General features: G+C 33.5%; 4 protein-coding genes and 1 non-coding gene across 10 annotated transcripts; 2 read left to right on the top strand and 3 right to left on the bottom strand.

Annotated features, from left to right (window-relative positions):
* Positions 1 to 157: 157 nt before the first annotated feature.
* TRNAC-GCA (transfer RNA cysteine (anticodon GCA)) lies at positions 158 to 229 on the top strand. The gene has a single exon. It is a non-coding gene; the product is annotated as a tRNA-Cys (tRNA).
* Positions 230 to 516: 287 nt separating this feature from the next.
* Positions 517 to 12,162, bottom strand: LOC108347326 (serine/threonine-protein kinase BSK7). Of its 2 annotated transcripts, none has more exons than XM_017586495.2 (12): positions 12,062 to 12,162; positions 11,795 to 11,851; positions 11,274 to 11,368; positions 10,969 to 11,192; positions 9,012 to 9,147; positions 8,587 to 8,720; positions 7,948 to 8,053; positions 6,983 to 7,068; positions 5,826 to 6,014; positions 3,554 to 3,706; positions 2,352 to 2,465; positions 517 to 1,259 (listed from the first exon to the last, which is right to left on the bottom strand). In XM_017586495.2, exons 1-12 carry the CDS (start codon positions 12,139 to 12,141, stop codon positions 1,017 to 1,019), a joined length of 1,617 nt encoding a protein of 538 aa, XP_017441984.2. In that variant the 5' UTR covers positions 12,142 to 12,162; the 3' UTR covers positions 517 to 1,016. The 2 variants fall into 2 exon arrangements, with proteins under 2 accessions (XP_017441984.2, XP_017441983.1); XM_017586494.2 differs by having other exon boundaries at positions 11,795 to 11,859; positions 12,062 to 12,146.
* A 3,192-nt stretch (positions 12,163 to 15,354) lies between these two features.
* On the top strand, positions 15,355 to 20,147 carry LOC108347429 (AT-hook motif nuclear-localized protein 5). 3 transcript variants are annotated; one of them, XM_052879865.1, is made up of 5 exons: positions 15,355 to 16,658; positions 17,383 to 17,450; positions 18,019 to 18,150; positions 18,246 to 18,404; positions 19,231 to 19,588. In XM_052879865.1, exons 1-5 carry the CDS (start codon positions 16,187 to 16,189, stop codon positions 19,315 to 19,317), a joined length of 918 nt encoding a protein of 305 aa, XP_052735825.1. In that variant the 5' UTR covers positions 15,355 to 16,186; the 3' UTR covers positions 19,318 to 19,588. The 3 variants fall into 3 exon arrangements, with proteins under 3 accessions (XP_052735825.1, XP_052735821.1, XP_052735819.1); XM_052879861.1 differs by lacking the exon at positions 19,231 to 19,588 and adding an exon at positions 19,595 to 20,147 and having other exon boundaries at positions 15,375 to 16,658; positions 18,055 to 18,150; XM_052879859.1 differs by lacking the exon at positions 19,231 to 19,588 and adding an exon at positions 19,595 to 20,147 and having other exon boundaries at positions 15,386 to 16,658.
* A 1,047-nt stretch (positions 20,148 to 21,194) lies between these two features.
* LOC108347430 (probable glutathione peroxidase 8) lies at positions 21,195 to 24,093 on the bottom strand. 2 transcript variants are annotated; one of them, XM_017586661.2, is made up of 6 exons: positions 22,857 to 24,093; positions 22,537 to 22,616; positions 22,347 to 22,408; positions 22,035 to 22,153; positions 21,486 to 21,653; positions 21,195 to 21,396 (listed from the first exon to the last, which is right to left on the bottom strand). In XM_017586661.2, the coding sequence occupies exons 1-6, from the start codon at positions 22,908 to 22,910 to the stop codon at positions 21,361 to 21,363; spliced, it is 519 nt and encodes a 172-aa protein (XP_017442150.1). In that variant the 5' UTR covers positions 22,911 to 24,093; the 3' UTR covers positions 21,195 to 21,360. The 2 variants fall into 2 exon arrangements, with proteins under 2 accessions (XP_017442150.1, XP_017442152.1); XM_017586663.2 differs by having other exon boundaries at positions 22,537 to 22,613.
* Positions 24,094 to 24,232: 139 nt separating this feature from the next.
* On the bottom strand, positions 24,233 to 26,352 carry LOC108347458 (probable phospholipid hydroperoxide glutathione peroxidase). Of its 2 annotated transcripts, XM_017586707.2 has the most exons (6): positions 25,997 to 26,352; positions 25,833 to 25,909; positions 25,585 to 25,646; positions 25,233 to 25,351; positions 24,544 to 24,711; positions 24,233 to 24,453 (listed from the first exon to the last, which is right to left on the bottom strand). In XM_017586707.2, exons 1-6 carry the CDS (start codon positions 26,246 to 26,248, stop codon positions 24,424 to 24,426), a joined length of 708 nt encoding a protein of 235 aa, XP_017442196.1. In that variant the 5' UTR covers positions 26,249 to 26,352; the 3' UTR covers positions 24,233 to 24,423. The 2 variants fall into 2 exon arrangements, with proteins under 2 accessions (XP_017442196.1, XP_052735842.1); XM_052879882.1 differs by having other exon boundaries at positions 24,233 to 24,711.
* Between the last annotated feature and the right edge of the window lie 513 nt (positions 26,353 to 26,865).

The following is a 26,865-nucleotide window of genomic DNA, read 5'->3' as shown; positions in this document are numbered from 1 at the left end:
AAATTAACAAGTAAATTATTTAACACCCAAATTAATTATTATTTAAAGGGAATTTCGCATAAATTGGAATGGAACAAGAATTGTTTGTTCAATATTAGTTATAAAGTAAATAAACTATACTTTAATTTTATTAAAAATGTGACACATAACATCGGAAGGGTCCATAGCTCAGTGGTAGAGCATTTGACTGCAGATCAAGAGGTCACCGGTTCGAACCCGGTTGGGCCCTTTTAACTATTTTTTTGTTATGGTAAATCATATTAAAGTGATGCTGATTCCATAACAGTTAATTTTGCTGAACAAAAAATAGTTCTTTGTGCATGGCTTGAACATTCCCAAGTTTATTTAAATCTAATCACATTTTCATCCATTTGTTAACATCCAACCCCGTATGGAAAAAGGATTAAAACCTACCTTATTCATCGTCAAACAATATCAAAAGAAGAAAAATTTGATGAGGTTTAGTAGGTAAGAAACCAAGATAAAGAGGCAAGGAGATGATTGTAGAAAAGAAAATAATATTAAAAGAATTTATTAGATGCAAAATCAATATCAATATAACATACAAAAACAACATATTTCATGTTGACACGGTAGCCATAACCAATTGTTCTGTACATTAAATTACAAGCACACCAACAACATCTGCTGTTTACTCAACAAATGCTGACATACAGTGACAGGTGAACCTTACCTTTACAAACACAACTCTCTCCCAAAAGTTCCTCAAATTCTTCCCATCATCATCTTTATACTGACATAGCTGACTAAACAACAAAAAGAGAACCCTAATGCAAATAGATAGTGTATATCTCTGGTGACTCTAGTCTGTGCAAAAGAATGCTTCTAGGCAACCAATGAACCAGTGATGCACAAGTATAATAAACCACTCTATTCCATGCAATACAATTTGTCCGATTAGGAACTGGGGGGCCCTGTAACATTGAGAAACCAGCACTTGTTCTATGCAAGTTATCTTCACGAACAAGAAAGCAAGGTTTGGCCAAAGAACTCCATTAATTTGTGCTCCTTTTACTTTCAAGAGAGGAACCTTCTTTAAGTGCCATTTGGGCATCATTCTCCTTGCCCATTGCTAAAAGTGCAACAGCTTGTAAATAAAACGCAATATACCAAACGGGTGATATTACTTGGGCTTGCATTGCATCATTAAGTGCTTCATCAGCCATGTTGCTCATAAGATAACATAAACTACGACGTGCATAAACCGTTGGAGAAACCATTGTTCCAACATCAATGAACTGCATTACACAACAAATCTATCAGTGCCACATCATAACATAACTGCTCCAACATATATAATCAATATAGGCTATTAATAAACAGAACTAGTCATTCACATTATGTCTTTATTTTGTGTATGAATCAGATCTAGTCTTGCAAGATTGAAAAATGTACTTTATAACATTCCAATATTTGAATTGTATCACTTTCTTTCCTAGTTCAGAAAGGAAAATTATAGTTTCATAATGAATTTAACATTTCAAACTGATTTCATCCTCTTATAACGCCCGCCAAGTCAGAAAGGGACACCGAGTGATTTCATACAGCTTAATTTCCCTTTTGATTCCTCTACTTTCTCTATCTTGCAAAGTTCAACACCAATTCTTTTGGCTTAATTTATCTCTCCAGTACCAATTGTACAATTTTGGTTCATATGTTAGCTTAACACTCAATGTTTAACAAAAATGGTGACATGACACTCTAATGCCATGGCACATTAGCACAATAATCATGTTGGCGTGACTCTGCACTGTACTGCTACATTATTATTTTTGTTAAATATCGGGTGTTAAGCTGGATAATCCAACACACTCTTTATTAAAATCAGCATAATTACAGTCAATTCATTGATATGATCCGTTAAACTCACGGATTTCCGTGGACTTCAAACTGCAACATTTTAGACAGAAAAGTTACATAACTAACCAAGAATTGAAGAAAAAGGAATTTGATTTAATTTGATGGATTTTATTCTATAAATTCTAATTTGGTCAATTTTATTTGGATAGATTTTGTCTAAACAAAACAAAGTAAAAATAAATAAATTTCTTTTAAATTAATAGATTTTTCAGTTTTTGGAATAATTATTTGGACCCAAGACAGGTCTGTTTATCCACAGGCTTTTACGGACTAGACTAAACCTAAAAAAAAAAACATTTGTTTTGACCTAACTTATCCATCCCTAAAAATAACTCAACTAAAATATAGGGGATCAAATTAACAAAAATAATATAGAGGAGCAAAATTCATGAAATTGAGAAACCAGGAGGACACCAAAAGTGAAACTAAGTTTACTCTTCAATATAACCAAGAGCCAAGAAATTATTAACCTGCGTATAGCCATCAATTGCCGTTTTAAAATCCTTATGCCGAAAAGCAGCATCCCCTTTCTTCTTTGAGTCCAACGTTTCCTGCATCTGGTTCGTCCACATTTGGAATGAAAGCTGCTTGATAGAAATCAGTGGACAACAAAATCAGTCAACCAGCATGGAAAAACAAGTTAATACAATAGAAAACAAGTCAAGATTAGACCAACATGTTTTAACTAAGTGTGCAAACAAAAAAATGAAGTTCATAAGTGAAAAACTCAATGTAGCACTAAGTCTTCTTATGTTGTCTGATATGACAGACCAAGTACAGCATAAAATATTCCCTTCCCTTTCCCACTAAAGATTAAACTACAAAAGTGTCAAACAAAGGACCCAACAAATTACGAAGACCAACAATGAATTATGTCAGAGTCGACCATAAAACAAACAACAATAAAAGCCTTGTCTCACTGAGGTTGGTACATGGATTGCAAGACACCATTGGATTCAATTAAAGAAAAATACTCAAAGTGATTGGGCTGATTTGTTTGTTTATTTAAAAAAAAATGCTTTTATAATAATAAGCAGTTATGATTCTTTTTATGTTTTGTCTAATATGCTTAGTTTAAAAATAATATGCTTAGTTTAAAAATAATATGCTTAGTTCAATAAGCAAATCTTATCTGTTTCTTAAATAAGTGATTTTAAAAAAAAAAAACATTTGAAAAAATTTAATTTAAATTTAAACAAACTAATCCATTATTCACCACAAGGTTAACAATTTCTGCTAACGTCCTTCTTAGGTTCCTTACCCTTTTTACACGGTTCAAAACCATGCATTGTATGTTCCATGTAGCTGCTAACAGTAATCTTCCTCACACAAACTTCTTAACCAAGTTTGTCACATATTCTCCAATCTATGACACATTAATATCTCCTCATATATTATAATCTGGAATAACATCCTTTCTTGTGCAGCCACACATTCATTTTAACCTTCTCATTTTTGCTACATTCACATTTTTTTCGTTTCTTTAAAGCCAAACATTCAACACCATTAAGTATAACTGGATATATAGTAATTTGATAAAACATTCTTTTTGAGCTTGGCAGTTACTTTGTGATCACGACTAATCATTGATACTTCACAATAAAAACACAGTTGAATGAAAATGAATAATAAACCAATGGCTCAGGTTCTACAGTTTAGATATCAAACAAACCTCAGTTGCTGCACCCTCATCGTCTTTATACCCCATTTTCTCCATCACCTCATGCAGAGCAGTAAGATCCATTCGTAGACAAGCTTCTCCTAGAGGTGTAAGGGGAAAAGTAGCTGCACCATCTGGTATACCCATCAGTACATGAGAAGAAGCCTACAAAAGAAAAAACATCGATTATCAATTCCAACAATAAAAAAATATGGTCCAAGTGTCTTATGATTCTATTAAAATATCATGACTAACCAATTCATTGTTATTTTCTTTTTTTTACATTCCTTTGACCAATTCTCAACAAAGAAATTAGAAAGTTAAATATCCTAAAATTTATTTATCTATTTACAACATATAAAATTTGAAGCCCTAAGTGTCATAATTACATCTGTGATTCTGCTCCGTTCGATTGTTACATCAATGATGTTTTAAATTCTCCATTCCTTTGTTGAGACATCCATCTCTATTTAATTCTGACATCAGCAATTTGCTTGGTTCCACATCCATCTTTATGTTACTTAAAACATGCTAGTATCTACACCGGCAATGTATGATCATTTTTTCTTCATGGCTGATTTGTGCTTTCGAGTTCCACACCCATCAACAATTAGATTTAGAAGCTCATGGCACCTATACAACATGCAACGTTCGACCCTAGTTATTAAATTAAAAAGGGATTAAGGAGTACTATTAGTTGCATATTATTTGGTTATTGCACTACCAAATTTTCATGTTACTGGAACTGGAGTTTTACACTGACACTCATTTTTATACACTCTATTCAGAATCGCGTCCAGGATGACTTGGAGGTTATGGGTCATTCATTTAGGGCATACAGAGAGGACTTGTCGTCATTCTCTCTCGTATGGTTTGTACAGAAGCATAGGTCTTGTTAGAATAATTACTGTTATATATTATCATTAAGGCTTGTCTGCTAGCCCATTAATGAGTCGTACCTAGTTTTGTACCTAGAGGTCTAGTGCAGACTCTTGATGTTCCATGTACTCTTGTGTTTTCAATATATATAGAAGATAATGAGAGGGATCTGTTAAGTACTCAAGAATATATTTTATCAGTTTTAATCTCAAGTGGTCTAAATGGTCACAGAATATTTTATTGCTATCATTAAAGTTGTTAATTGTCCTACAGCCACAATAATTCGTACAGAAGCACTTCCTATATTTTCCATTTTCAGATTTAAAATGGCAGGATAAGCTTGAATTTTAGGGTGGGTTGTACTGCTAGTTCAGAAGGGAAAATAAATTAGGGACAGTTAGCCATATGGGATTACTTAGATACAGGGGATGAAGTACAAAGTAGGGGAGAATAAGGATGGAGGGGCATTTGAAATGTATAGATTCAGATTCAGGTATTAGCTCCATTATAGGAAGGGGAAACCCTTTGTGAAAGGGAGATTCTTGGAAAAGAAACCTCAGTTGTTCTGTTATTTTCAATCAAGAGATAAGATAAACTTCTTTATCTATTTTTTATTCTGGGTTTTTCGCATCGTTCCATAGCCTTTTTTTCATAGTTATGTTGTGGAATATCAACTCGAAGAATTATAGAAAGGTAGGAGATTGAACAAAGAAGAATCCCGAACTCAATTTTATTACAGAAAGAAGATGCAAGAAGAGTTTGAATGAAATCAATAGTCAAAAAGGAGTTATTTACAACAGTAGCCGTTATTTTCTTGTATAACTGCTGAAAAACTAACTCCCTCCCACGTGGCACCCCAACTAACTACAAATAAACAGCACCCCAACAAACAATTAACAAACAATTTCATAGCAACTTCTAAATTAAGGACTTGGAATTTATCTCTTCTGAGATTTATAGTTAAGACGTTTTCCATTTTCTCATTTAAAATTATTATATTGATCACTATAAATCTTTTATGAGGAATACTTCAATGTGTTTTTCATTGAATTCCTGAATCTTACGAATCAGTAAGATTTACAATTCATAGTTCAACAATTAGGTTTGTGTCCAGAATTTGGTCGGAATATTATTACTAAGACAGATATGCCTTGCAAAATATAAATCAGTCTCCAAGGTTATTTTAACTGGTATATATCAACCACATGTTACCCTTTTATATGAACCTTTATATAATAATATTTAGCAGATAAAGTAAGAAACATCAGTCAAAAAGCAAATTAAAATCCTAGAAAAACCACTCTTCAAGAATTATGCTATAGTTTATCTTCATTTAAAATTATTAAGTCCAGCTATCCTTGTGCTCATACAGTAAATTATTCTGCCCACTTTCAAAACAGCTAACCTCAGAATCCTTCTGTAGAGGTATTAGAGCAGCAACCAGTGACTTTGGATTAGGACGCTCTCGTGGTTCAGATTGCAAACATAGTGAGGCCAGACGCACTAATTCAGTCCCATCATCATTTGTAAGCTCCCCTTCTAAGCAAGAGTCTGATAGCATCTGAAGGTTCTTGTCTCTAATTAGGTCAAGGGCCTGCAAAAATTATGAACGTAAGTGTGTGTATGCTTTGAAGGAGATTATTTTGGGGAATTTTTTTTCCCAAAAGTTGACAAGTAGTAAATTTTTCTTCAAAATAAGTCAAACTTAAAACACGCTAAATGCTAGATGCACAACAAAATTTAAATAAAAATCAATACAGAAGCTTAGCGCTTAAGAAAAATAAAAACTACCATTCACAGGCACAGGAACCCTTTGTTTGTCCAAACAAATGGATAAGTTAAAATTCTCAAACAGGGCACTTCTTACTTGATTTTATAGCTTAGGTAGAATAAATCAACTAAATGAAAAGGCTCAAAAAGAGAAAGAAGATAGACAACATTAGGGAACAGAGCATACTTGGAAGCACAAATTCAGTTTCCTGATGATTTGAAAAATTGTTTAGTGCCCTACATTTGAAAATTGTTCAGTCCCATGATCATCGAAAAATTGTAGAGTCCCTAGATCATTTGAAATATGATCAGTTACCTGATCCTTTGAAAACTGTCTAGTCACCAGATCATTTGAAAATTTCCCTTATAAACAAGAGTCAGATAGCATCTCGGGGTTCCTGATTCTAACCAGGTCGCAAATACTATGAAAGGAAGTGTATGTTTTGGAAGTGATTATCTTGAGATTTACTTTTTCAGAAATTTTCAAAAAGTTTACAATAATAGGTTATTAAACACTTTAAATGTTAGATGCACAACAAAATCTAAATCTAAATCAATACAAAATCATTAGTCCTTGTCCAAAGAAAAACCACCATATTCTATCACAAGAGCCTCAAGTTAGTCCAAAAAAATGTGCAATTCAAAAATCTCAACGGAGTACTTAATTTTAGCTAGAACAAGGAGAAGAAAAAAATGATCAAAAGAAAGCTAAATTAAGAAGATGGACAACACTATAGGACAGGCCACAGTAAGTATGGTTTGCATAACTTTGAATCAAGTAAAGAAACTTACATGGCTTGGAGGAATATGTTTTCCACTGAGAAGGTCAAGCAAAAGTGTGCCAAAGCTATAAGTTACACTCTCTGGAGTGACTCTGCCTGCAAGACCAGGGAATAGGAGGGCAAACACAATGCCATTATATACTTATATTTATTACTTAAGAATATATGATATGAAATGAATATAATAATTAAACCATCATCACATCATATGAAAAAAAAGTGTTTTTATATTTGGGGGAGATGAGATTATATAATCCACTCAAGGCAAATTCACCGATCAAAATAAAGAAAAAACTCAGGGCACACTAAAGTTTGAAATATATCACAATAAAAACAAAACTATATCAACATGTTAATTAGCCATGACACTAATAATCCCCCAAATTTGCTCAAATATCACCCACGACAATATGAAGATGAATGTCCACAGAAATAAGTCAGTAATTGGATTAAAAGTTTATGAAGAGAAGCATGAAAGTATAAAATTGATCTAAAAACAAAATTTGCAGAAGACCCGGTATGACTAGATAGTTTCACATTCTTGACCAATGAATTCTTCTTGACAGAGAATAAGAAAACACTAATGATAATGACAGTAGTCCAGGTCCAGGAGTAAAATTGCCATAGGTATCATCTGATAACATTTCAGCTCCATGGATATCATCACATTAGGTACTAATTACTTGAGCTCCAAGAGAGAAACTACTTTTACACAACATATGAACACTTTCCATAAAAATTGAACAGACAAGTAGGTTTTGGTTCAAGTAGAACAGCCAAAGAAAGGTGAAAGTAATGACAACTGAAACTCAATTATCATATCTGAAACAACTGTCATGAAAGAAGAAATGCCAATTATCATAACTAAAAAGTCTTAATAAGAATGGTACTAAAGTTATATCTCCAAGTACAGACAGAGAATATCAAGTAACAATCATTTTGTGATGAAAAATATTATCTTGTTTGATATGGTACCTGTCCTGAGATATTCAGGTGGAGTAAACGCCAAATTCGTACTATAACTTTTTCCATCTCGACTATTTTTCATCAAACCAAAGCATGAAAGTCTAGGATTGTAGTCCTGAATAACAAGTGGGGAAAGAAAAAGACAGTCAACATTTACTCTTCAGGCTAAGAACACAAATCATTCCATTTCATTGCCCTTTAATAATGTAAATAGGAACTTACTATCCACCCAGTCTTTACCCTCTGAGACAATGAAGAATAGAACAAAGATCAACTCTATAAGGTTCTAATAAACTTATGATATTATTTCAAATTCTTCAAAAACAGCATATTTATATATTTACCGCATTCCAATGTTTTTTTTCAATTATTTTGAAATAATATTTAGGATTGTGAAATATAAATATTTTAAAACAAGAACAAAATAAGTATTAATTTTCTGCTTGTTACGGGGAATGAATTGTCAGTATTAAATGACGTTGATTAACTTTTAATGTATAGAATATCGTTTTATCAACTGTGATAAAGCTTTCCAGGATTACACCATATTCTGTGCTGGATAGCACTTCCTGAGGATGAAGACAGTTAACATACTGCATGTTCTAAGCACCAAAAAGGTCATGTCACAGATGAAGGAAATAAACTTACATCATCATAAAGAACTCTGTAGGCATTTAGATCATGATATAGTGCACGTCCTTTGCTGGTACAGTACTCCAGAGCTTGGGCAAGGAACAATGCAACTCTCATTCGCATTGCCCATCGCATGGGCTGATTTTCCCCTAAAAAGTTGAGTAAAATGTTGCTAAGAAAGCATCACCAAACCATAAAGAGGATGCGAGCATGAAGTAATGGCAACAACAAAGACACAGCTACAGTTCACCAGGAAGAATTGAACAAATAAAAGAGTTATGGCAATGAATTGCCTTCCTGGCAAACAGATTTTAAAGAATCATGACAAGGGGGCATTCTTAATTCCACCAGGTTGCTTTCAGCCAATGGCTTGATGAGAGTTTTATTTAGAGCCCAAACAAGTGAATGGAAAAAATATTAGTTGTCAACTATGCACTTACAATGGAATAAATGTTTTGCCAAAGTATCATTGGGCATATATTCTGCAACGAGTAACCTCTCGTCACCTTCACAGCAACAACCAAGCAGATTTACCAGTCGTTGGTTCCTCAGCTGACCAACAGCCCTGGCCTCCTCCTGACGTGGGAAAAGAAGGTTCTTTAATGAGCTGATAATGAATACTAAATAACATGCTTAAGTGAACAAAGAAAACCACATCTAATCAGATGCAAAAGAATTTGTAAAAACAGTGGATAATTTTCAACTGGTATTACAAGTAGAAAGGATGAAATATGAAAATGCTAAACTGCAAGAAAAAGCATTCCGTTTCACAGCAAATAAACCAAAGCACACTTAAACGGACTACCTTACATTTGTTTATCTAACACAAAGAAATGCAAATGAGTGAAAAAAAAACAGTAGCACTTACAAAACTAACTAATGATTCCACTGAACAGGTGACCCTGATAGGACCTATGTGTCCTCAATGGGACAAGAATGAGGTAAAACCAAAAAAAATAAATAAATAGATGACAAATGTGCACGACCCAGAGTAATAACGAATTCAGCAGTTAAAAGTGGAAAAAAGAAGAAGGATAAACCAAACAGATTGCAGCATTATTAAAATGTAAAAACACACAAAAGAAAACTTTAACGTACACTTAAAATAACAAATCTAGAAGGACATGCCTGCTCATCATGGACATCTAACCAGGTTGACTAATTGAAACCATTTGAAGCACAACATTTAAACAATTTAAAACACTTAAACTGGACCTATTATATGTATTCATCCTATATAACGAAATGATAAGCAGATAAAATCTTTGTCTGCGGTAGGAAAACAGTGAGGTAAAAACAGACATAATAATTGATTTAGCCATTATAAATGACAAAAGTTCTGTAAAGCCAACTGGAGAATCACAACTCTATAAACATCTACAGTGTTGGAACCATGTTAACTGAAGTTAATGCAAGAAAACAACATCAAACACACGCATAAAACAAATTATTATGAAAGTGAAATTTAGGTTTAACTCAATATCACAAAACTAGTTTGGTAAGATAAGGTTTGCACCCATCAATATATTATAATTCGGTCATATTTCTAAACAATGTGAGATTTCGAACATATTCCCCCAAGCAAAGGACATCGAACATTCCAACCAAAAACATCAAGCATGGGAATACAGGGGAGCCCACCAACAGGTGGCAAGATAAGTCCAACAAATCTCACTACAATAAGCTTTGGTTAGCTTTAATAGCATCCGATGAAATTGAACTTTAAGTCTACCTTAATCTAACAAAATTAGCTTGATAAGGTGAAATTTGAACTCTTTTGTATATTATAATTTCACCATATCTCTAAATCTCACAAAATTAGCTTGATAAGGTGAGATTTGAACTCTTTTGTATACTTCAATTTCACTATATCTCTAAATGTGACATCAATTAAAGATATGGCCAAATTATATAATATAGATGGATAAAAACCTCACCTTATAAAACCAATTTTGTATTAAGTTAGGCTTAAATTTCACTTTCTTAAGATAGTATAAGAGTCATTAAGAGTCTATCCTAATATATCATTGACGTGGGAGTGTATTAGAGATCCTACGTTAGCCAAATTTATGGTCAAATTATACTATATAGGTAAGTCCAAATTTCACCTTAATAAACCTATTTTGTGAAATTGATTTAGACTTATTTCACTAATTAGTCATCCCCCTAATTCCCATAGCATATAGGAACTCTGTCCGGCGGAGGAAAAGAGCAGACAAAAACCAACAAAAAGAAATCAATAGAGACATGCGCAAGAAACAACAATTGATTCAGTTGTTAAAAATAACAAAAGTTTGGTAAAACCAACAAGATAATTGCATCACTATAAAAAGCATAAACATACAAAAAAGTTAGTACTTATAATGAACATGTAAAGTAACAATGATGCGTGCTTACCAAAAATGGCTGCGCTTCAGGCCAAGCATTTCTGTTGAACCGTTTGACTGCAATTCGCATTTGATTATCAAGTCTCCCTTTATAGACCACATTTGGAGCTTTTTCTCCATGTTCAGAAACTATATTTTCAACAGCAAATCCTGATGTAGCCCTCCTAAGCTGATCAATGGTGAATTCATGAAACCGTGGCAACTCAATGCCCTCAACAGCATTGTCTTCGTTTTCTGAACATCAAATATAAACACAGAAACAGCAATTACTCTCAGAGCATTAAGAACAGAAACTAGGCACATCCAAACACTTACCACCGTCAACCTGATCCTCAGGAGCCGGATGACCATCCTCCTCTGTACCCATGCAGCATGCTGTGTACTTAGAAAAGTCACAACCCATCCCAACCCTGTAACTCAGAGGAAAATTCCAGTTAGACCACAAACTTTCCAATTACCCAAAAGCCCCTTTTAGCTTAAAACCGTATTAAGCTCCCAACCTAACACCATCTTCAACTGCATACCATATCACTCGTAGGATTACGTTGGAACAAGTTCGGTAGGCCTTCACTTACCAAAATTGAATCTCTTTATTTTCAACACTCAAAAAACCCTTTTAAATTAAGAGAACAAAACCCCCCCACAACAAGCAGTTTCTGTACGGAGCTCGTCACAAATTCACAATTGAATGTCACCTGGGACCATGCTTAGCTCGGTTGGGAGAACCCAATAACAGTTAACAGTGAAAAAAGGACAGAAACTACCCAATAAGGAAATTATCAAAAAACAAGCATTACAATAACGCATATCCAGCATATGCGGCTAAAAAAACAAACCTTTCTGTCAGCAGCAAATCAGAGCAGTCCTGGTCAATCAACTTTAACGGTGCCTCCCTGAATTTCTAACCAAAAGCAATCAAATCAGCCAAAAGACGAGCTCCAAAACATTTATTTGCTAGAAAAAACTAAAAATGCATTAGAAGAAGACGAAATTGAAGCAGCAAGCAATGAAGCAAAGGATTTCTTTAAGCAAAATCAGAGATCAGAAAGAAACACGAAGAGGAATTGACTAAGAAAAAGCGATAAGAAGCATTGACGAAGCACCTCAGCAAGCGCAGGGATTCCAAACAGTCAAAACTATGAAAGACAGGGAAAGTGAAAGGACTTTGGTTGCTAGTTCTCATCTTTCACACCTTATATATGTATATACTGTGTTTTAATATTATTTGTATTTTCTATAATAAATACCTTCGTTAATAAAGGAATAAAAAAGGTTAAGTCAAAACTCAACTTCGTCAATCAAACTTAGGAGTCACCAACTACATTAATCAACTACTAATCTAGCTTTAGCCACAAGTTGTGTTGCAAATGGGTTTCATTAGCTTTTTATTTTTAAATTATCTCAGTTTTTTAGACTTTGCGTGTACCCTTAGATTATTCATAATTTATGTTATTTAAATTTGTAAAATTAAAAAATTACTCAAGAATTACAATAAATTAAAAAAATATATGTACCAAAACCAAAACAAATAATTTGTATCTGTAGACGTAAAAACTAAAAAGACAAATAAGTGATTAAATTTCTATGGTTGATCTCAAAACCTGTTTTACAATTATTTTTAAACAAGTTAACAAGATATTCCAGAACATATTAAAAGTTGTGGATTTATATCTAGGCTAATGAATTTGACCCTTTGAAAAAGTATATAATCATGAATCGAGTGAGTCATAAATTTTCAAACAGCAACTTAAATTATTTATACATGTAGTTATCACCTTTCAGTGCTTTCATGCCTAACAAGAAAAATGGATTGAGTATATTTTTCTTTTTATTTCTACAAGTGAAAACACATGCCTTAAGAGCGCACGTGTGTATATTTTTGTGATAATAAAAAATAATAAAATTATTATTTTTATTATTATAACAATATTGAAATAGCTTTTTAACTTTATCATAAATAATTTTATTTTGTAGATAGTTTTATAATTAAAATATTAAATTAAAAAATAGTAATTGAATTTTAAAAAATCATTTAAAAAGTAAACTTAATAAAATAGTTACTTTAATTTTAAAAAAATATTTATTTAAAAAGTAAAACTGAAAAAATAATGTAAATACAATAAATGATTTTTTTTATATATATTGATATAGATATGTCAATAAAATAAAAAAATTCCGCTTAATTGTACCACACCATCATTTAACAAAATAAATATAACACCGAAAAAAACAAATATGTGTATTTTAAACACCAAAAATATTATGGATAAAATAAAAATTAATTATATTTTAATAATCTTTTATCATACTGTTATGGTTTTTTTATTTTGTCTCCTTGTTTTTAATGAATTTTTACTATTTTAAATAATATACCTGTACTAATATTTTAATAAATTAATATAATTGTCTTTAAAGCATGTTTCATTGTGAAAATATTATACACACTTTTTTAAAAAAAAAAACATATATATGTGGCTATTTTGTTTTTTCGAGTTGTAGACGGTGTTTGTTTGAAGTTTATATAAGATAAGATGCAAGCCATACAACAAAATTTTATAACAAGACAAAAATAATATTCAAATCTATGAAACTATTTTGTGAAGCTTGTTTATTTAACTATTTTTTTTAAGTTTAGACAAAACTTAAAATAGAGGTGTTAGTATAAGCAAATATGTCCATTGTTTTGAATCGAAATAAATATAATAAATATCTTGTCAACTTTTGTTATCGTTATGGCAAATTTATATTTGCAGTCTTTTAACAATTTTTTTTATAGTATGTCATGAGAGGCAATTAAATAATTATTGAAATTTAAAAGTAATTACATGAATTCTCTAATTTGAAAACAAACATTATGTTTTCCTCGAAAATTAACAATAAAAAAAGCTTTACGATCAAAGATAGAATCCTAAATTATTTTTATTACTCTATCAAATTAGTTATTTTACATCTTATTTTAATTTGTTATAAATTCTCACAACAATCAATAAGTTTTTTTCTTAAATCAATCTATTATATTTTACATCACTTTAATTAATCTATTAACTAATCTCAAGAGTTGTCTAACATTAAAATTAAATCTCAAACTTTCCATGGTATACGAGTATTGACTTATATCAACTCCTCGTATATTCAATAATCAAAGCCTCTTTTAATTAACCAGAACAAAATATTCAAGTCAATTAATATTACCAATCACCCAATTTGTATTGTATTCTTCTTCTTCTTCTTTTAACATGGGCTTGTACTGTATGACTAAAAAAACATCAATTTATTCATTAATTTAATCATAATTTGATCACAATTACAATGCGAGACGAGCAGAAAAGGAATACATTTTAACTATAGGAACAGGACACAGGAAAAGGGAAAAGTTAGATGATAAAATAATGTTTAATATATTTTAGCCCAAAAACTAATTTTGTATAGTTATTTAAATGGATTTAAAATTTTGCAGGTAATTATGACTTTGTCTGATTACTTGGATATTTTATTAGGATGTGTTTGTGTTTGGTAGAGAGAAAAGAAAAAGATATGATAAATAAGAATTAAAAAGTGTTTGTAGAATGGGAATGAATGGTATAGCTTATTTGTGAATAGTCCAATTGTGAATTTATGAGATGGTCAATAATGGCTACGCTTTATTGCTTTGAAATTTCAAAAAAGACCACAAATGTTTTACCTTTAAACAAAACTATTCTCGTACGACTAAGTGATTCACTAATCATGATTATTGATGTCTAATCTAACATTGAACTCGGCTGATTCAACAAATTAAGAGAAGATATTAAAATTAGTAAAAGACAGAACAGAAGACAATCAAAATTTAAATAAAAAATAAAAAATCGTTAAAACCACAAAAGAGGACCTTTAATTAAGAAATAATGTATGGGAAATAATTATATTTCCTTCTCAATAAAAACTCTACCATTTTCTTTATTGTCATCCGTTTTTATTTATTTATTCCATCGACACTGTTGTTCATGCTTCCTATCGACAAATTGATATAATTATATAAGATTATATGTATGGCAAAATTAATATTTTTTATGCATATATAGTATACATAAATTACATTATTATTTATGAAAATAGTAATAATTTAAAATAAAATAAAATTTAATGTAAATAAAGTTCTTAAAGTAGACTATATTTCTTGACCGACAGATTCTCTACATTTTTTACAGAAGTTTGTTATTAATAGACACTCCATATCAGTAATATTAAAAAAAATATTTTTAATACTTAACAAACTAAAATTGAAATTGAAAACTACTAACAAAGCAAGAACTGAATTTAGATTAAGTACATGCATCTTGTTTGTGAGTAAAAAAATATCGTTTATAGCGGTTAAAAGACTTTATGCTATGCCCTCTGAAGCAAGGGCTGAGTACCCTATGAAGCAAGGGCAGTCAGAGAAAGGACAAGAGGTTTTGGTACTTTGGTAGGGCACACTTACCCTCCAATGCCCACATTTTCTGCCGTCCCTGTTAGTCTTCTTTTCTTGTCATGTTTCCTTTTTTTTTTTTTTTCTCTCTTTATCTCTCTGCCTGCTTGGTCATGCTCACAAAACAATTAACTGTCAAAGCCTCTTTTTTTTACCCCCTTTATACACCCATATGTTTCACTCACACTTCTCCACTTCACTACCCCACTTTCTTTCAAAAGCTCACATTTTTATTCATCTTTCCCCTTCTCAACTCCCAACTCTCACCCATTTGTCCTTTTCCCCCTTTCCCCCCTGCATTCTTCTGTCAAAACCCTAGATATCAAATCTGGGCTTTTGTTTTCTTAGTCAGTTCAGACAGGTCCTTGAACTGCCAGCTTGCAAGGCTGAGTTTTCTGTCTGGAATCCAAACTTCTGGTGTTCCTACATTATTTTATAGACAGAACACAATTTTCCCTTATGTGCTTTCTCATGGATTTTCTGTGGTGACAGTGTCTTGAGTTCCTTTCAAATGGGTAGGGTATTTTTTTTTTGTAGAGGGGATATTTTAGATTCATCTAAGTAATTAAAACCCTTGTTCCATCACACACTTTGCCTTGAACCTGATACCTGTATCTGTAGAACTGTGTGTTTTAGATCATTTTATCTTTTTAGGGCTTAAAGTCCTATTTTTTCATCATTGTCTGTGTCTTTTCACTTTTAGCATTTTCGCCTATTTTTTAGTATAAGAAGTTAGGTTTTGGAGAGTTTTGGCGTAGTTGCACAGGTAGCAAGTAAATGCATGGATGGGAGAGAGGTTATGTCATTTTCTGGTGGCTCACCTTCATATTACATGCATAGAGGAGGGGTTGGAGGGTCTGGTTCTGGAAATCTTAGTGGGGGAGGGGAGTTCCAAGCTACCCCTGGGTTCAGACCTTTGTCAAACCCTGCCATTCAAGCTGAGCCAAATTCAAGGGGTCAGGGAGGTGGTTCTGTAGGGTCTAGCTCCATATTTTCTGTGGAGCCTCCTCACGGTCGTGCCAATTTTAACCATGACATCGGCATTGGCAGTGGGGCACCTTCAAGTGAGCCTGTTAAGAAGAAAAGAGGGAGACCCCGTAAATATGGTCCTGATGGAACAGTTTCTTTGAGATTGTCTCCAATGTCTGCCCCCGCTAACTCCACCCAGGGTGGAAGTGCAACCACCCTTTCTCAGAAAAAGGGAAGAGGGCGCCCACCTGGATCTGGAAGGAAGCAACAATTAGCTGCATTAGGTGTGTTTGTGTGGAGATCTTCATTTCTTGTTTATAGTATTTGCAATACGGTTAATGATCTCTAGATTTACTGTTTAGTATTTGACTATTTGTGCTCAGATTTTGGGTGCAGCAGTAGATGCTTTAAATTTTTGATAAATTTTGTGGTCAGTTTTATGTTGTTAAATTTCATTTATTGAATCGTTATTTGCAACTCAACAGTAAGAGGTGGATGATGGCTGTGCTCTGGTCTGGTATTGCTGAAATGTATTTTAAAAAGCATTATTTTTGTGTTGCTGTTTTTTTCTATTTCTAGATGCATTATACTGGTTTTTTCCGTTTCTTTATTCTCCTAGTTATTTTTTATTATTTTGCAGTGTATCGTGCCTGATTACTGACATTCTATTTTTCTTGTGATATGATCTCCCGTTATTCTTAAATTCCTCTTTCAAAATTTCTGGAATGGAAGTGAATGTAACGATGAAAGGATTTCCTGGAGACGTAATTGCTTAATGTTGTCATCATCGTGATTTCTGACGTTTATCATGTGTAGTCACTGTCCGCAGTAGTTTACATTTATGAATTATAAATTAAAATAAAAAAATTAGATGATAAGTTTTACACTTTTAACTTTTTTTGTTTTGGTAGTAACTAATAGTATTAACAAGCTATATTTTTGTCTTTAGTTTACTTATTTTCTTGAAAGTGGCTGGATCTTTAACATCTTTTGTTTATTGTATTGCAGGTGAATGGATGAATAGTTCAGCAGGCTTGGCCTTTTCACCTCATGTTGTCACTATAGGAGTTGGGGAGGTATTAACACTGTTCATACACCATACCGATATTCATATTTATTTTGTTCTCTTTCTTCATCCTGAACGCGAAAAATGTTGTTGAGGGCATTGTATGTCTTAGAGCGGATGGATTTTTTCTTAAATGCTTCCTCTTATGGGCTAATTTTGTAGTGACTCTAAACTCTTTGTTGTAATTGATATAAACACAGGAAAAAAAACTTGCTCAATTTAGAAAATTTACTTTATGTGATTTGAAGACTTGTCGTCAATAGTCCATAATTCACACAGATCTAAAAAGCATGCAATCCAAATGAATGGTTTATATGATTGGAAATCATTGAATGTACACATGGAGGGACTTTTCAGTGACTGGGTTTATCATAATAAATATAAAACTTCTATTTAAAGATGCTTGTTGAATACATGTAATACTGATGATTGATGATGCTACTTGATAGAAACATCTAATTTGGTTTTCAAATAATAACTGTAATTACTGTATTCTTCATGAAACTCTTCAAGATTTTATTTTTATCAATGCATATTAATTTAGAATTTCCTTGAACAATCAATTTTTATTGCTGCAGGACATTGTGGCTAAGTTATTATTGTTATCTCAACAGAGACCAAGGGCTCTTTGTGTTTTGTCAGGCACTGGGACAGTTTCTTCAGTCACTCTACGACAGCCTGCTTCTACCAATGCCAGTGTAACTTTTGAGGTTAAAGCACTAAATAGTACTGCTTAAAGTGCCTATTGCCTAAGGTCGTTCTTATGATGTACTGGGAAACTTATTCTATTTTCTAAATTTTACAGGGACGATTCCAAATACTATGCTTGTCTGGTTCTTACTTGGTTGCTGAAGATGGTGGACCCTCCAATAGAACTGGTGGCATTAGTGTTTCACTTTCTAGTCCTGATGGTCATGTTATTGGTGGTGGTGTTGCTGTGCTTATTGCTGGAAGCCCTGTGCAGGTATCTTGATTCTTCTAAAGCCTGCAGTATGTTTGTAGCATGATTATCAGTATCGAATGATTAGTGTGATACAATGCTTGGCAATACAGAATGTGGGTTGTATTGTATCAAATGTGTTTTAATCGCACATGAATCACGTAAATTGCAAATGAATTATGTCTTGCATGCAAATTATGTGATTCCTCTGCAGCATGTTGCAATACCTCGCTTTCAAAGATCATTGCATTGCAACTGGCCGAAGCAATGTTTTTTGGCAATCAGAATTACAAAAAAAATGGTTTTTGCAATCAGAATTACAAAAATATGGGCACTGGGGTGGGCAAATCTCACTGTACTGCATATCTGTGACCTCTGTTTCATTTAAGCTGCACTAGCTGCTTGTGGACCAAGAAGGGAGATGACCCACAACTCTGAAGATAAATGACAGTGTTCTGCCTTTTATTTTTAGTAGGAAAAAAATTATATTTTATTTCCATGACAAACTTCACCAAGTTTCAATTTTTTACTTCAGGCTGTAAGTTCATCTATTGGATCCTTTTATTCATATAGAGCTTTATAATATCTTTTAATAAAAAATATAGAGAAAACAAAAGGGTAAAATCTATATTTGATTATAGTCAAGATTTATTTTCTAATTTAAATTCTAATTATGTTATTTTGGAAATTATAATATAAATTATTTTGAAATATGTCACTTTATTACCTATTTAACTTCACAAAGCTATTTATGTGTGTATTGATTTCTTTTGTTAAATGGCTCAAAGAATTATGCTTATTATTGATCTGAATCTTACAATTCTCAATTCCATATCGATTTGCCATTCAGAAAATGGACCTTCCAATTTATGATCTGTATCCTAATTCAACCACCATACTTGGATTGGAAGTTCTGGTTGTTATCAACTTTGCTTAATTGCTTTTTCACACTGTTAAGGCTGAAACAATATGACAAAACAAGAATTTGCTTTGAACGGTTGGGACAATATATATTAGATCTAGCGAGATCGGGATGCTCACAAAAACAGTTTTGATGTAGCTTAGGCCTGTTCATAATACTATAGTTTCCTTTCAGCATCGAGAGTGTGTAGGGACTATATGCTTCTGAATTTCTGTATCAAAAAACCGAAACAACATCATAATCCTGAAATCTAAAAGGTGGATAGATGAATGAAAGGGTTGGCTTGGTACAGGTGGTATTGTGCAGTTTTGTGTATGGTGGCTCAAAGACCAAGCCTAAACAAGGGCTCACTATCACAAATGAAAGTGGTGAGCACCCTCAGCATAATGACAAGATGGCTACACCAGCCAGTGCTCCACCTGGTCATAATCAAAACTACCTCCCTTCTGGTTCACACATTTGGCCTGGACCTCAACCGGCAGAGCTGAAAAACACGCAAACCCACACTGGCATTGACTTGACTCGTGGCTGAGGATTTCTCTCGGAAGGAATGATAGAGTTTTGTATATAACTGTTGTACATGAACTTGAGTTTGCGAGCATTGTGACTGTGTTTGTTATCCCCTTCTGTTGGGTGAGAGGTTTGCACTAACACATGCTGCAACAAAATGATTTATTAGTGATTAAGTGATGATTCTTGGCATATCCCGAAAAAATGTCTGTTGAAACGTTCATGATATTTGCACATGTTTGGTCGACAATTACATTAGTACCTTTGGGAATTTGAATGCAACTGTGGGTTTAGATGGATGACTTGACAAGTTATCAAATAAAAGACTTTTTTTTGAACCCTTTCTACTTTTAACCAAAGCAAAATTCATTGGGATGCATGCCTTCCCGAGTTGAATTTGATGAGTTCTGGGATCCCTTGATGATAATGGTTCACATTACTCCAATTGCTGAGTGGACTGAGCTCAATTATTTGCCTGTCCTTGGCCCTGGTATTTAATATCTCTGCACACTGCAGCGTAATAAACTGAACAGAACATAATTGTGACTGAGCTGGACCTAAATCCTCCTCACTGGTATGTTATGTTAGCAAGAATACTGCTTAGAAATGTTTCAGATTTTTTTCAAGGAAAAAGATAAATGAAGTTTTCATTTATAATTTGTTAAAATAAATAAATAAAATAATAAATTAGTGTATACAAAATGTTGGGTTGTGTATTCTTGTTATTATTAAAGCTTCATTTAACAATACAGTTTTGTTTGGTTTTATTAGTTAAAATAATTTGAAGGGAACAGTTTGTACATGTTGAGAAGACAAAGAGCCTTATTTGCCTGGTCAAAACTACTATGCAAACCAGGTCTTTGATTACTCTTTTTGGTTGTGATGAGAAATCCTTTTGCATACTACATTCCACGCTTTTGCTCAAACAAACAGACCTTGAATATCCTCATTGAAATGAATAATCACGTGCTTATGTAATAACAATAAGTTGAATCATAGGAAATAAGATGTAATTAGTCCTAAATGTTTTGTCAACAAATGTTAATATTTTGTTGATGAGAGTTCAATCCATAACTTTTTTCACCTGCCCTTCTAAACTTACCAAATCCATCTTATATCTCTTAAATGTTCGTGATGAGAGTTAAATCCAGTATCTCTCCCTCTCTTCTCTTCCACTTTATCACTGTGCCACCTTATTGCAATTAGCCCTATTTGCCTTGGAGGTTTTACTAAGTACTGTTATTTACGGTCAATGAGTTTCTCAATGAATTACTCAAGTATGAAAATAAAGTTATATGAATTTTTCTTCAAGCAACCTTATACAACTTTTTCATATTTTGGCATATTATTATGTCTTAGATTTATGCTCCCACAATCCCAACTAAGCACAACCAAACCAGACATCATGTTATCGATGGGAATAAACAAATCTTGTTCAGATGATAAAACACCTTTATGCACAAAATCAGATTTTTCAAGGGTAACATAACAAAGTCAATACTAGATCCTTTGACGTTCATCACACCCTCTCCTCCCAGCTGAATCCTTTCATTCAGACAAACCAAGTAGCTTACGGATGTCTCGCTGCCAAAAAATAATGCCATAAGAATTAGAGGCAGCACAAACCATCTGATTTATAGAATATTAACATACAGAGAGAATGCAACTTTTACCTCAAGGCTAAGAGGAGATGTGGTGGGATAATAGCGATCTACCACTTGCCCATCCTTGTCAACTAGAAACTTGGCAAAGTTCCACTGAATATCATCCCCAAATATTCCCCACTTACCTGACTTCAAGAATTTATATAAAGGAGCAGAATTGTCCCCATTCACTTCAATCTAGCAGAGTGACAGAGAGGTGAACATATATACAGTATGTCGGATTTCTTCAAAAAATTTGGAAGTTCACAGATGCAGAGTCTAAAAAAGATGAAAATGTTTATTTGACCTTCTTTTCCACACACGAGGAAGTTTAATATTGACAATAGATGACAAAGAAAAATGGACCTCATGCCACAATAAACAGAAATCTCACTCAGGGCAGTGACAAACATTAACCAAATTGCAGACGCACAAAATCCATACTATTTAATCTTCAGCACAAGTATCACAAAAGAGTTGGAATTTGAAATAGAATATCTGAATAAAATTAATTCGCACTTGAGAGGGCTCAAACTTGGTGATTAAATGCGAGCTTTCCAAGCTAGTATGTTCATCTACCTTATCAAAGATGGGAAATTCAGATTTAAAGCGAGTGCAGACAAACTCCTTAATTTGATCATTGCTTCCAGGTTCTTCCTCCCCAAATTGATTACATGGAAATGCCAGAATCTCCAGCCCTAATGAAGCCATCAAACTCCGTCAAATCTATAAATAATAAAAACCATACTCGGAAAATAATAAAACGAAACACTCAGCTTCATACAGTAAAGCATCACAATATCAATCTCCACAGGCACAAATCATAGAGCCAACCTGAATTTTGCAGAACTGAAGTACATAAAATCATGGAAGCGTTATATAACTACAAACCTTTGTCTTTGTACTTCTCATATAGTTGATTCAACTCCACATAATTTGAGTTGGTCATGCCACTGCCTCAACAATACCAACCAAAACAAGAACTATAAATATTCTCACGTGATCAGAAAGAATAATCATCGATATGAGGGGGGGAAATTTCCGACGATGAAATATATAATAGCAAAGAGGGATAGCATACCATTTGGAAGCAACATTAACAATGACCAATACCTTTCCTTTGTAAGTGACAAGATCAACATCATCACCTTTAGTATCCTGCTAGTGAACGCAAAAACTCGCAAATCTTAATCATACTTGCTTACATATACATACACATACACATGCAAGGATTAAAATGATGCTTTTATGATTTTGAGAATAAGATTAAGTGATACTAAATATTTTAAACCTAATTTAGCAACAGAATAGTAATCTTAAATAAATAAAAACAAGATTGTTATAGAAGAAACAGTTGCGAGTTAAGGTTACAGTGAAAGCAAAGAGAGATAAAGTACAAACCTTGACATTAAAATCGTATACTGAGTTTGGATGGTTGGTGGGTTGAGTGGCCATGGTGTGGTGAAGGTCGCAAAGAGAAGGCAACAGCTCCGATCAGAGAATGAAGAAGCCGATGAGTTTGGAACCCAACCCAACCAATACCACACTCAGCGTGGTTGAAAACTTGTGTGGAATAATTTTCTACTTCACTTTTTCTGAGTTTTAATCCTTTTCTCCGTCTCAAATTCGTCATAGATTCTTTGTTATTTGACAATTTTAGAAAAAATAACCGAGAATCTAATTTATTTTATTTTTAGATCGGTTAATGAGTGATTGACTTCTCTAATTTATCAGTTTAATTTATTTTAATCCTTCTATCATTTTTGTGTTTAATTTAGTCTCTATTTAAAAAAAACAATTTGATCATTTATATTAAGTTGATATATTTTTTATGTTATCTTTAGCTTCTTTTTTTTTTTGAAATTTCGTTCTTGACTAGGTTACCTCGAGAAGAATATTTTCACGTGTGGCCTTCTTTATCAACGCACAAGGAACTTTTCTTCCCCATTCTCCTTCTCCATCCGCAAGCCACCACGATCGGAATCCAGTGCCTCACCGCCGCCCGTCATCTTGCCGGTCTGAGCTTTCGACGACGACACAATTGGAGTCGAAGTGCTTGTCGTGTCAACAACGTTAGTCACCTCCTATTTTCTTGCGTGAAAACATCAAATCCAGCCACCGTGTCTTGATCTTTGTCGAGCCCCACCTACAGCTGTTGCTAATCGTGACTGGGGACAACGTCAGTGCTACCATCGTCGTTCCCTTCCACCACTGCGCGACTTCACCTTCTATCCTTACCCGTTATTTATTTTAATTTTTTTTCGATTGATTAGTCTGTGTTGTTGGAATGTTGGAAGGGGAGGTGGAAAAGTAGAAGGCGTGTGATGGAGAGAGGTCCCTGTTGCAGTGGTGTGTGAATGGGGAAGAAGACAGAGTTTTGTGATGTCTGTTTTATGTGTAAAATTGGTGCAGAGGAAGAAAGTGAAAGTGATGATGGCGAGTTGATCAATCATGGGATTGCAGAAGAAGAGGGTTGGAGTGGTAGTGAAATTGGTAGCGGCTGAGTCTGAGAATTGGATTGGTTGAAGCTAGGGAAAATGTCTTTAAAGTTGCATAACCCCAAGCAATCCCTTGACAGAGAAAAAATTTTAATTTTAATTCAATAAAACGTCTACAAAATTTACGGACAACATTTTAACGCAGTTGAATCAAGGACTAAATTACTACTTTTGAAAGTATGAGGATTGAAAACCATTACAAATTGACATATTGACATAGGACAAAAACATATTTAATTCTAAAATTAATAATTTAATGATAATGATACGAGAGCAATGTAATAGAAAGCTTAAGTTTAAGTAGACAATGTCATAGTTATGAACATAATATCAGGTACCAGGTACAAGAGCAACTGTTTCAGTATATGTAAGACAGACAGGAAAGTGCAACAACATCTCCAACACTTTTCTTATTTATAATTATGTTCTAATCTCTACTCATTTATTGACAGATGCAGTCATCCATAGCTTCAAGCATCCAACAACTTCAACAAGTCCTTCTGCAGATATCAGAAAAAGAAGCATTTTTAGTGTAAAAGTATCAGATAAGTATAGGCCAAATTATTGGTGCATAATACTATTTGTCTTACCTCAATGCTCAGAGGAGAAGTTGTGGGTGCATAGCGATCAACAACCTTCCCCTCCTTATCAACAAGGAACTTGGAGAAGTTCCATTTGATATTATCCCCGAAGAGTCCACCTTTGCTTGATTTTAGATACTTGTAGAGTGGATCAGCACTGTCACCATTCACATCAACCTATATTAAATGCAAAAGAACAATGGTCTCAGTATAAGGTTAACAGTACAGTGAATACTTAGACACAGAAAAGTGAAGTATATTCAAACAAGAATTAGTTTCCCCTAGTCTGAAATTTATCTTATTTTCTTAGTACTGCGTGGTGGGATATTAACACCACATCAAGGAAGAATCCATTCATCTCTACTTTAATGGTTAATATATTAAAGCATTACACAACCTGGACTAAAACTGGGGGAAATCTTGAAAGGATTCACTGCTCTCCTAATCGTCTCTGATTTTCAGGGAGAGTTAATTTCAGAACTCATTAAGAACATGTTCAAGGGAATCCAATTGGAGATTAGAGGTGAACAGAAAGAATACGCTAACTTGTGAGTCAAACAAGATTTAAGCTAAAGCCCAAAAAGATTGGTAATAGAAGAGCTAATCCCAAGAATACAGACAGAGCATGAAATTGATTTTTATACACAGGAATGAAATCAGTCAGTGGGAAATGCGAATAAGCAAAATTTTTGTTTTACCTTGTTAAAAACGGGAAACTCAGCCTTGAAGCGAGTACAGACAAAATCTTGTATCTGTTCATTAGATCCAGGCTCCTGTGCCCCAAACTGATTGCATGGGAATGCTAGAATCTCCAGACCTAAACAAAGAAGATCAAGGTTTTGAGAATGAAGACATGGGTTTGTTATTGCAACCAGTTCAATATGAATAGAACAAAATATGTAGATTAAAACAAAATGAATTTGCCATGCTACAGAGATAACATTGACACTACCACAGCATAAGTTAACACAACAATGAAAGGGACAACAAGAAACAAACAAACAGCAGGACACCATCGCAACAGCACGATAACAGAAGACAAAAACAAACCTTTTTGTTTGTACTTCTCGTATAACTGACTCAGCTCTGTGTAATTCGAATTAGTCAAGCCACTGCATCAAACATTAAAACAAAATTAAGGGCGAAATCCTCCAATTCTAGACCCACATGACTAGCTGTGCCAATTTACGGTAAAATCAGAGAACATAACTAAAAACATTCTTGATCAAAATGAAAATCGGTAAACTTCAATTTAAATTAAACAAAGAAAACGAGAAAAATGAAAATTGGAGAGGTACCATTGTGAGGCAACGTTGACAATTATAAGGACCTTCCCTTTGTAGTCACCAAGATTAATATCATTTCCCTTAGCATCCTGAAAAAAGAATAAAGAAAAGGGTTAACCTAAAATCTAAAAAGTTTACGCACTAAGCAAACGATGAAAAAGAAGCAAGATTTGTACTTTAACGTTGAAATCGTGGACTGATTTGGCGCTTGAGGTGGCCATAGTGTGATCGGTTCTAAAGGAGGAGAACAAAGAGGTGGACGAGGTTGAAGGAAGCGGTTTGAAATAAGCGTGCAAAACAGGGCGGAAGAGGGTAGGGTTGGAGAGAAATCGAAGAGAGGAGGAAGAAGAAGAAGAGGAGGTGGAAGAAGCTAATCTTATAGCAGTTGTTGTGTGGATGAAGATGCGAGTGGTTGAAGAAGAAAGCATTGGTAAATAAGTGTAATTTATAGCGTCTTTATTCCGCGTAGAGCGACACCTTCCTTCTTGGTTCTTCTTATTCTCGTAGCTGGGTCCAGTACCAGGATTTCATGGTTCTATTATTATGTGAACGTCAACCACTTATGTGGTTGTGTCTGATGACGGCATCGGTGACGGTGAGGAGGTAAACGTTTAACACGTGGACGCACATGCACACTTTCTTTAAAATTTAATATTGATTATTATACAATCCTATATGCCAACTATTTATTTATGTCATTTTTTTATATGCAGGCAAGCTTCCTCTTTATTAAAATAAACATATTATAAATTTTATTATCTATTTTTTATTGTTTTTTAATAATATAAACTTCAAACTTCCCTTTTCCCAAACCTGGCAAAAGAGTAAAAAAAAAAAAAATTATCATTCTTAGTTTTTAATAAGAATTAAAAACTGATTCTCTTTATTTCGGAATACACAAAATTTGAAAGACACTCATTCCACCCCTGTTTCGGATCAAAATTTCAGAAGGCTGTGATGGGATGAAGAAAGAAATTTGACCGGGGGTGCAGGAAGAAACACCCGAAGGCTTGACACTCAAAAGCCCAATAAGGCCCAAATAATT

Source organism: Vigna angularis, chromosome 1, assembly GCF_016808095.1.
Source record: "Vigna angularis cultivar LongXiaoDou No.4 chromosome 1, ASM1680809v1, whole genome shotgun sequence".
Taxonomy (NCBI): domain Eukaryota; kingdom Viridiplantae; phylum Streptophyta; class Magnoliopsida; order Fabales; family Fabaceae; genus Vigna; species Vigna angularis.
Note: the sequence above shows the minus strand (reverse complement) of the source record. Positions and strands in the feature narration are given on the sequence as shown.

Bases quoted from the DNA above. Each gene is read 5' to 3' on its own strand.
- LOC108347326 (XM_017586495.2), bottom strand. From the start codon at position 12,141: ATGAGAACTAGCAACCAAAGTCCTTTCACTTTCCCTGTCTTTCATAGT. The intron at 11,369-11,794 runs GTTTGTTTTTTT...TCTGAGTTACAG, and splicing joins GATTTGCTGCTGACAGAAAG to GGTTGGGATGGGTTGTGACT. The intron at 1,260-2,351 runs GTTAATAATTTC...TGTGTAATGCAG, and splicing joins CAATTGATGGCTATACGCAG to TTCATTGATGTTGGAACAAT.
- LOC108347430 (XM_017586661.2), bottom strand. From the start codon at position 22,910: ATGGCCACTCAACCCACCAACCATCCAAACTCAGTATACGATTTTAAT. The intron at 22,617-22,856 runs GTTTGTACTTTA...TGCGTTCACTAG, and splicing joins TATACGATTTTAATGTCAAG to CAGGATACTAAAGGTGATGA. The intron at 21,397-21,485 runs GTAAAAGTTGCA...ATTTTTTGGCAG, and splicing joins CATCTCCTCTTAGCCTTGAG to CGAGACATCCGTAAGCTACT.
- LOC108347429 (XM_052879859.1), top strand. From the start codon at position 16,187: ATGGATGGGAGAGAGGTTATGTCATTTTCTGGTGGCTCACCTTCATAT. The intron at 17,451-18,018 runs GTATTAACACTG...TTATTGCTGCAG, and splicing joins TCACTATAGGAGTTGGGGAG to GACATTGTGGCTAAGTTATT. The intron at 18,151-18,245 runs GTTAAAGCACTA...TAAATTTTACAG, and splicing joins ATGCCAGTGTAACTTTTGAG to GGACGATTCCAAATACTATG.
- LOC108347458 (XM_052879882.1), bottom strand. From the start codon at position 26,248: ATGCTTTCTTCTTCAACCACTCGCATCTTCATCCACACAACAACTGCT. The intron at 25,647-25,832 runs GTACCTCTCCAA...TGTTTGATGCAG, and splicing joins GTCAACGTTGCCTCACAATG to TGGCTTGACTAATTCGAATT. The intron at 25,352-25,584 runs GTTTGTTTTTGT...TTCTTTGTTTAG, and splicing joins CGAGAAGTACAAACAAAAAG to GTCTGGAGATTCTAGCATTC.